Source organism: Zootoca vivipara, chromosome 10, assembly GCF_965207765.1.
Source record: "Zootoca vivipara chromosome 10, rZooViv2.hap1.1, whole genome shotgun sequence".
NCBI classification, from domain to species: Eukaryota; Metazoa; Chordata; class Lepidosauria; order Squamata; family Lacertidae; genus Zootoca; species Zootoca vivipara.
In genome coordinates this window covers 46,682,332-46,691,264 of record NC_142593.1, presented here as the reverse complement: position 1 = coordinate 46,691,264, position 8,933 = coordinate 46,682,332, and the positions used below count along the sequence as shown (strand labels likewise).

Sequence of the window (8,933 nt, the reverse complement as noted above, 5' to 3'; positions counted from 1 at the left end):
CCAGATTTTACCCAGAAATCTAAGCTTCATATTGAACTAAGGATTTGCAATGTTTTAAGAACAGAACCAAAGTTTAGGCACAAGCCACAAGATCTGAGTATCTTGGCCATTTCCCTTAAAAATCCTTAATTTATGTTGGGCGGCGAACACTTCCACATTTTTGCTCAAGAAACAGTTTAATACAGAAAAGAAATCAAAACTAGCAGAAAGAGAACAGCAGTGGAAACAATGGACAAGTTTATCAGAGAAAAGTACATGACACAGCAACAATATTGATCATGAAAACAAAACCAGTGGTAGACATTATTGTAATACAGTAACTTAATTGAAGCAAACTTCCCCATTCACATTCAGCTAAACAATTTGTCCTCCAAACACATTTAACAAACAAGAAAAGATTCCTGAGCATTTTGTTTTGTACCAGTGTTCTGCCAACAATATATTAATTGCAGGGTTTTAAAAAATACCACTGTCCTATGTTTATTCTTTAGCCCATAAAACGGGAGGTTCAAGTCATCCACAAAAAGAAAACTAACATGTGATCTGGAATATTTCTAGATCTGTGAAATAGAAAGCAAATACTAGATTAATTAAAATGCCTCCACTAGACTAGCCATTGTAAAACTGAGCAGGCTAGTGATGCGTAGGTTTGGCCAGACACGGTCAGACTTCTCCAAATGAAGAAGCGGGCAAGAGTGTGCATAATTCAGTACATTTAAATGGATTTATAAATGTGACTTTTAAACTATAGTTTAAGAAACCATCTAGAGATCTTTGTGAGCTACAAAAAAGAAAAAAGAAAAATCAAGGAAAATGTAGATCTTTAGCATTCATCCGTAATATTTACTACTCACTTCATCTAGAAGTAGCATTTAATAAAATACAGCTGCAATTTAAATGTGAAAGTGAGCAAGAATAAAAGGCTGCAAGGCATGCGGTCAGGTCCCAGATGTGTATCACTAGACATCTCTTAGCAATATAGAAAGCATCAAAAAAGATTTGAAGGCTTTACTCCAAGATGGGGGAGGAGAAAACAAAGCATCAATAATAAGAATGCCTGTCCAGAAATCTGTAAGGTTAGGACCCACTCATGGCTTTCCGTTTACTACTAAGAGTTGAATTAAAAGCCACAAGGTTAACAAAATATCGAGGGATGGGAAAATGCAATTTCCTGAGTGGTGGGAAAATGCAATTTTCCCACAACAGAAAACACAGCCTTGAACCTAAAAAGAATGTGCTGCTTTGTTGTTGTTTAGTCGTTTAGTCTTGTCCGACTCTTCGTGACCCCATGGACCAGAGCACGCCAGGCACTCCTGTCTTCCACTGCCTCCTGCAGTTTGGTCAGACTCATGTTCATAGCTCCAAGAACACTGTCCGACCATCTCGTCCTCTGTTGTCCCCTTCTTGTGCCCTGCTACCCTTCAACAACTGAGTAGCAATCCAATTATTTGGGGGAAAGGATCACCTGCAACAACTAAGCAATACCAACCTGGGCTATACAAGCTGTGACCCACCAAGCCCAAAGCAGCACATGCAAGACACCTAAGGCTGCCTTACAGTGGCCTCAATAAAGCTGCTGGTTTTGCTGCCAGCATCAGAATGCAAAAACGAGAGAATTGCCTGGCAGCCCACTATACACAATTTGTGTGATTTAAGCTGTTTTTGATTTGGTGGGTCATCCAAGCCAGTGTTTCTCAACCTTTTTTGGGCCACGGCACACTTGTTCCGTGAAAAAAATCACGAGGCACACCACCATTAAAAAGGTTAAAAAATTTAACTCTGTGCTGCCCTATATTATAATTATGACTGTAAGAAACACTTGCCAAATATTGCTTTCCGGCGGGTTAGCGTTGCGTATTGGCGGCTGCCAGGCTCGTTTGCACTGAGCTTTGGGAAAGAGGAGGAGAAATATTGCTTTCCGGCGGGTTAGTGCTGAATATTGGCGGCCGCCAGGCACGTGACAATGCAAATCGCCCTTCTCGTCGCCGCACGTCGCGACACACCAGCCAGCGTCTCGCGGCACACTAGTGTGCCGCGGAACAACGGTTGAGAAATGCTGATCCAAGCTATACAGACCTGCTCAATCTGATTCTGGTACTCTGATTTCAGTCTCACATGTTGAAAACTGTTAGTTTAGCAGCATCAGAACCTGGGGAGAGAGAGGACACCCCTTTTGCACACTATGAAGCAAGCATTTTGTTTTCTGGCAACCCAGTCAGATGGGCGGGGTGCAAATAATAAAAAAAATTGCTGTCATTATTTCTGTGACCAAGAGTCTAACCCTGCATGCCCATGAGAGGAGATTAATCTTTCATTTCTTTTCTTTGCCTTCTTATTGTTTTGCATATAGGATCTTGCTCCAAACACTTCAAACAAATGTGCCAATTTTTTTAATTAAAAAAAACATTTCCCATAGGGTTCTCCCGCCCCTTGGATGGGGTCAAGGAATCAAAGCCTTGGCAAAATTTGGTTGGCAAGCAAAGGATGGACCCTGGACAGACCTTGATAGGCCTGAAGCAGCTGAGTGGTGGAGGCAATGAGAAACCTGCTTGCGTTACAGGTGCAATCTGGTAGGTCGTGTTGGGTCACGTGAAGCAAGAAATAATATGGATTCTCCTCTGATGCAATCTTGCACCAATAAAATATCAGCTGGCTGGTAACCCTGTCGTGGACTAGTTTCATTTGTACACAGCTCAGCACCACCAGATTAACCACCATTAGCAATGTCACTTGCCAGCCCCCAACTTGAGACATTATCTGCATACCACAGCCCAGTGGTGTAGTAATGGGGGTGCAGGGGGGTGCGCCGCCCCGGCGACAGTCTGCGTGGGGGGTAGCAGGCTGGACGGGGCTGACCACCTCCGGCGCCCACTGCCATCGAGGAGAAGCCCTAATGCAAGTGAAACTGCCTCACTCCGCGGCTTGCTCACGGGGTTTGCCGCATCGCTACGTCGTATGCCTCCTGTGCACGCATACGTCGTGCGTCACAATGCGCACATGCGGTGGGGTGCCTTCGAGTTTGCCGCCCCAGGCAGCCAGGCGGCTAGCTATGCCGCTGCCACAGCCAATTGTGGAGCTAAAACCATTGCTCAATTAATGTGCGCGCACACAAATAATGGATTCAGGTTTGAAAAAGCAGAGTTCCAGAGTTTCAAGTTACATTAATAAATGTATGCATGTTGGGAATGCACAAATAATGTCTGAAGAGTGCTACATACGTATACAAGCTTGTCATGGATGCGCAACAAACTATTTAATAAACCATCCGCCTTAAACAGCAAAGTGATTGTGAAGGGCTCAATTTGCTCCTTTTAAAATACAGTAATTGGCAATTTGACATATCACTGTCTTTCTCCTTCTCTCTCTTAGTGGGAAATGGAAACCTGAGATAGTATGATTTGCCTGTAAAAGGGGGGGGGGGACCTTGTGCTTTCAACTGTCTTGATTGTAACACAACTTTATGGCTTTTCAGCAGAAATTCGTTTAGCTGGTTTAGGTTACTTTGGTTTTCCTCCACAACATTCACGTTATTTCAACTCAACAAAATAATCAGCACCCGCAGCCACATTTACTAGGTAGAAATACGTCCCTGCTGAGTTCCATGGGACTCACTTATCAATAAATGTGCTTAGAGTTGCAGCCAAAATAAGTGACTTAAACTGTATCAACGTGAACTGTTTCTACAGAATAGTTTAGAAATCACCATAGAAAAAGCTGCTGATGGAGTTTTAACCAACGGTCATTACATGTATGAACGACAACAAAACGAAGCATGTGTAGCTTTAACAAAGTTACACAAAAGCACATTAACAAAGTTAGGACAGAATTTGCTACTTCAATACCAGTCTGCTGGGGGTGCAGATTTGATATATAAATAAAGTGTCAAAAATATTCATTGAACATCATATCTCACCACAAATAGCATACTCCAAAAAATTGGAGGTGTGTGTGCCCCCAGTCACCAGAGCATATCATTAACTCCAAAGATTATTACAGTATCTTTTAATCCAGAAAATTACATAGAAATATTTGTGCAGGGCCTCTTAAAAGTTTCTGCTAGTTATATAAATTAACTGCCTGCCTTATTAAAAATGTAAAAAGCACAAATGCAACACTCAGCAACAGTGCAAAACTAAAGTAGATATTTTATTTATATAAAATGTGTAGTTCAAAGGGAGGTACCTGTTTGCTAAACCTTTATGTGCCATATTGAATAAATTTGTCTATTTCAACAGGACCTTTAGTGAATTGCAAGTCTTAACATGGTCTACTTAAAAAAAATACTTGGATGAAGGTATTGTGGGGATGTTCATCAAATTTTCAGATGACACCAAACTGAGATGAATTACAAATTGACAAATTAAGTGGACAAATGTACACTTAGGCAGGAAGAACCAGCTACACAAATATAAGGTGGAGATAGCTGGCTTGGTGGTAGTCCATGTAAAGACAGAGAGGAGATTTGATAGCCGTCTTCAAATATCTCAAGGTCTGTCTCACAGAAGATGGAGCAAGCTTGTTTTGTGCTGCTCTGGAGGGTAGGACCCAAACCAATGGATTCAAGTTACAAGAAAGGAGATTCCAACTAAACATCAGGAAGAACATCAAGAAGTGTTTGACAGTGGAACAGGCTCTCCTTCCTTGCAGGTTTTTAAGAAGAGGTTGGGTAACCACCTGTTATGGATGCTTTAGTTGAGATTCCTGCATTGCATGGGATTGGGCTACATGATTCTCAGGGTCCCTTCCAACTTTACAATTCTATGTTTCTACGATGCTATGATTTGTTTAGATTTCTCCTCTCCCCTAAATGTTGGAATACTTGTAAGTAATGCTACTGGTGCTAATGGAGTTTCTTTTAAACTTTGAGGAACCCGCACAGCAAATAATTCATCACGGTAAAAGAGGAGTGGGAAGCCAGCGGCCCTCCAGAAGTTGTTGGACTCATGTCATCCTTGACCATTGGCCGTGCTGGTAGGGGCTGATGGGAATCAAGAGTTTGGCAATATCCAGAGAACCACAGATTCCCAACTGCTGCACTAAAAGCAGAAAAACGTGTTAAAAAGTGGCTAATACCTTCAATATATTAGATCTCTCATAGATAGATAGATAGATAGATAGATAGATAGATAGATAGATAGATGATAGATAGATAGATAGATTTTTAACATCCAGAAAAGTGGGTTTTTAAAAGAAAGAGAAAGAAAGGGCAAAGAAAAATATATTATAAAAACTGTACTAGCCTTTAAAACTTATTTAAAATACATTGCAGAACATGAAATAATTTTGATTGATTGATTCTTTGCTAGTGCCAAAAATGGAATAATAATGCAATCCATTAAGTTTTTCATTTGGGTTACTTTTCATTGAATTTGATATATTTGGCTAGTTTTCCTCAGGCAACAGCAAAGCATGTCATTTTCAGCTGGCCAGCCTATGGCACAGATCAGGCCCAGCATTGCTATGTTGCTCTGTGCGTGATGACAATGGTGCTGTTTGATACTCATTGGTGCAACACGGCCTCCTCCTTGTGGGCCTTGCACACTCTTTGTGTCTGGTGGAAATAAAGAGGAGGAACGGAGCCCCCCCCCTGGACATACACCTGCAAAGGCCCACCAGCAACCTCCATGATGAGGACTCCCTCAAAGCTGGAGCCAGCTTCAGCATAGATGCCAGAAGCAGCACAGACTGTAGGGGCCTGAGGCAGTCTGGACAGGAATGCTCCTGGGCTTAGCTATGGCACAGAGTGAGGCCTGCCCATTTCTGCTGCCTGTTCTGTTCAGGGCACTCCCCAATCAAGGAAATGCACATAGCCGCTAGTTAACTCTATGACGTCAAACATAACACAGTCATTTCTATGGCTCTGAATACCCCACTACCACCACCACCACCAATTTAGTATCCAGGCAGCTGTTCCCAGTCCATGGTCTACGGAGAAGTTGCAGCAACAGGGGACCACTCCACCTCCACCTATTTATGTACTTTCCCCCCAAAGGCTGCATGCATGCAGCCATAGACTATGCCTATCCTCTGCTCATCCCTCTTCAGTCCTCTCCTGGGTCTGGGAGACAGTGGTGGGGAAGCGCCTGGCCTCTCAATTGCCCGACCTGCCTCTTTCTCCTCTCCTTCCAACCCATCGTGTGCTCCACCTGAAGCTTTCCCTGTCTCCAACTCTTGCCTCTTGTCCAGCGCAGTTCCCCACAAATCACTGGCACTCTCTCCTGAGCCAGACTCCAGCCTCGCTTCCCCACCACTGGCTCAACAAACTCGAGGACCTATACGCAAATTAGGTATGATGGGTTGTTCACACTGTAGTTCACACACCGCAGCAGACACCGTCTCATATATTGTACTTGCATTGTGTGACACACAGTTGCCAAAAACAAGTTGGACACTACTGGTGTTGTTCAATAGTTACCAATACAATTTTTTGGACAACATTTATGATCTCAGGATTGCTTGTGTAACATCAACACACAAATCCCTCCCTGTTTTTTTAGAATGGATTACCAGAAATGGATGCTTGTGTTTTCAAAATTATGCCACAAACTTTTACTTTTCTGTAAATCACTCTTCACAAAAATAACTGTAAAAATCACAGGTAGGGAAAAAACTGATTTGGAACCAGCAACCAGCATGTTCTTAAGTGACTGGCCATAAAGCAAAAGAAGGCATGAGCTACCACTGAGCTAAACCAGACATGTGAGCAGTTTTGTGCCAACACTTAATTTTACTTGTAGTGTTGTTACCTGTAGAAGGATGGCTAACCTTTCAGTTAAAGGGGCACATAAAATTATTGGGATCCATGTAGTCTAGTCCACTAGTCTGTACTTTGCAGCTGCTTGGAGCTGTGAGACAATAGCTGAAATTTAACTCTGCTTGGCTCTGCTGACAACTCTGGGCAAGCTCTTTCAGTGGCTCCTGAAAGGAAGGCAACGCCTCCGCTTTGGGATCTGGCAACAACACCAGAATATGGTTGGATACGACTGTCGAAACCTTGGTGTATTCATTCGCATCCCCAGGGACAAAAGGCCTTTCCTTTTTGCCTACAGTTTCTTTCTGCTTTGGTAGTACAGCCAGAGCTCCGTCTTGGTTGACTTTGTGAACTTCCACGTAATCTGTGGGTTTTGTAGACAGGAATGGCGGCCTTTCTGGTGGGAGTAGCCACAACCCCACTTGGCCGTGCTGAGCATTTGAGAGTAGATCTGCTGCTTTCTCCAAGTTGGCTGGTTTTCTTTCACCAAGAGTCTCAATGAGTTCAGGATATTGCGAACAACACTTTCCTTCCTCACTCCCCTTCCTGTTTATATTCATGGCACTGACTGCCCTTTTACATACATCCACTGTGTCATGGTAGGGACATTTAGAAGTCTGGCAGTTAGGGAGCTGACCTCCACACCATGTGGATGGCCTAGGTTCACCACTGTTAATCCAGGGGAGCTGACCTTCAGCGCCCCCTTTTGGTGACTCCTGCATGCTGTTTCTATGAGCATTTTGCACCCCATAGGTATCTGGTATTTTCAATTCCAAGAGCGGCTTTTGGGCTTCCTTGCGCTTCTCTGCCAACAGAGAAGGGCTCTCGCAGCTTCCCCTTCCCGAGTCGCTGTCTGTTTCCTGGTGCACCAACTTCACATTTTTATTGGGGTGGCTCTTTTCGGTGCTTGGCATGAGCTGCTGGTCTTCACTGTCATCTATCTCCAAAAATTCTACCAGCAGGTCTTCATAGCCCGGTGTTGGAGGGAATCCCTGGCAACCAAGAGCACTCAGCAATTCTTCCGTTTTCCCTGCCTGGTGTGAAGAAACATACAGGGGGAAATGGTATTACGCCAAGGGTAACTATAATATTTGCATTATGTACCTGATTATGTCTGAAAATGCAAAGGAGATAGATGTGGTGCAGAGCACTTGGCAAGAGCCATGTATGCTTTGATCTGAATTCAAGCAGATTAGCATCAGCAGAAGTGTTAACAGGTTAAAGCTGTTAAAGGCTTCCAATGAGGTGTTTTCTTTTACCCCCTCTAAGAAAATGCAAGACAGTAAAAAAAAAAAGTGCAAAACTTCTCTAAGTGCCCAAACACTTACTTCTAGTAGCTGGGTGTCAAAGCCTTTTATCTTTGGTCCTGGTACTGGTGGCAGAAGGCAAGCCACCATGCTGAAAAACAAGAAAGAGGGAAGGGGTTGGAATAAAGAAGTGAAGGAAATCATTTGGTTTTGTACTTGGTTTTGTTTTCTTCTGATAGATTTGAGCATACAGAAAACCCTGCCTGCTGGTGTTCCAATAAATTGATTTTACTTGTCTGAAAGATCTCAGGCGGCACCCAGGTGGCGCTGTGGTTAAACCACTGAGCCTAGGGCTTGCCGATCAGAAGGTCGGCGGTTTGACGGGGTGAGCTCCCGTTGCTTGGTCCCAGCTCCTGCCAACCTAGCAGTTCAAAAGCACGTCAAAATGCAAGTAGATAAATAGGAATCGCTACAGTGGGAAGGTAAACGGCGTTTCCGTGTGCTGCTCTGGTTTGCCAGAAGCGGCTTTGTCATGCTGGCCACATGACCTGGAAGCTATACGCCGGCTCCCTCGGCCAATAATGCGAGATGAGCGCGCAACCCCAGAGTCGGTCACGACTGGACCTAATGGTCAGGGGTCCCTTTACCTTTACCTTTAAGATCTCTTGAGTGAAGATGAATTATACACCCGGAAACTTGTTTTTTTTGTGTTTGTGGATTGTCAGAATAGAGCACTGGCAGCAAGCTTCAGAGTTCCACTATGCATAACCCCAACTGGATATTAAATGTATGTTTGCATTTATCATGTCTGCTATTTTAAAAAATTAAATAGCAGTTGGTGGAGGAGATGGAAGAAGAATCACAGCTGCGACCACAATGTATGGAGAAGGCTTTCCAACCCTTCCCCCCCATGCTGTGGCAACAACTTTGCTTGT

The 8,933-nt window shown here is 43.6% G+C and overlaps 1 protein-coding gene across 4 annotated transcripts in view; it reads right to left on the bottom strand.

Annotated features, from left to right (window-relative positions):
• Positions 1–6,338: 6,338 nt before the first annotated feature.
• PRLR (prolactin receptor) overlaps positions 6,339–8,933 on the bottom strand; it is a 109,217-nt gene continuing 106,622 nt past the window's right edge. For all 4 annotated transcript variants that reach the window (XM_088652639.1, XM_035100528.3, XM_035100529.3 and 1 more), the window contains exons 11-12: positions 8,080–8,149; positions 6,339–7,785 (exon numbers count right to left, since the gene is read on the bottom strand). In XM_088652639.1, coding sequence (XP_088508765.1) covers positions 6,769–7,785; positions 8,080–8,149 — 1,087 coding nt within the window. In that variant the 3' untranslated portion in view covers positions 6,339–6,768. The remainder of the gene's footprint in view (positions 7,786–8,079; positions 8,150–8,933) is intronic.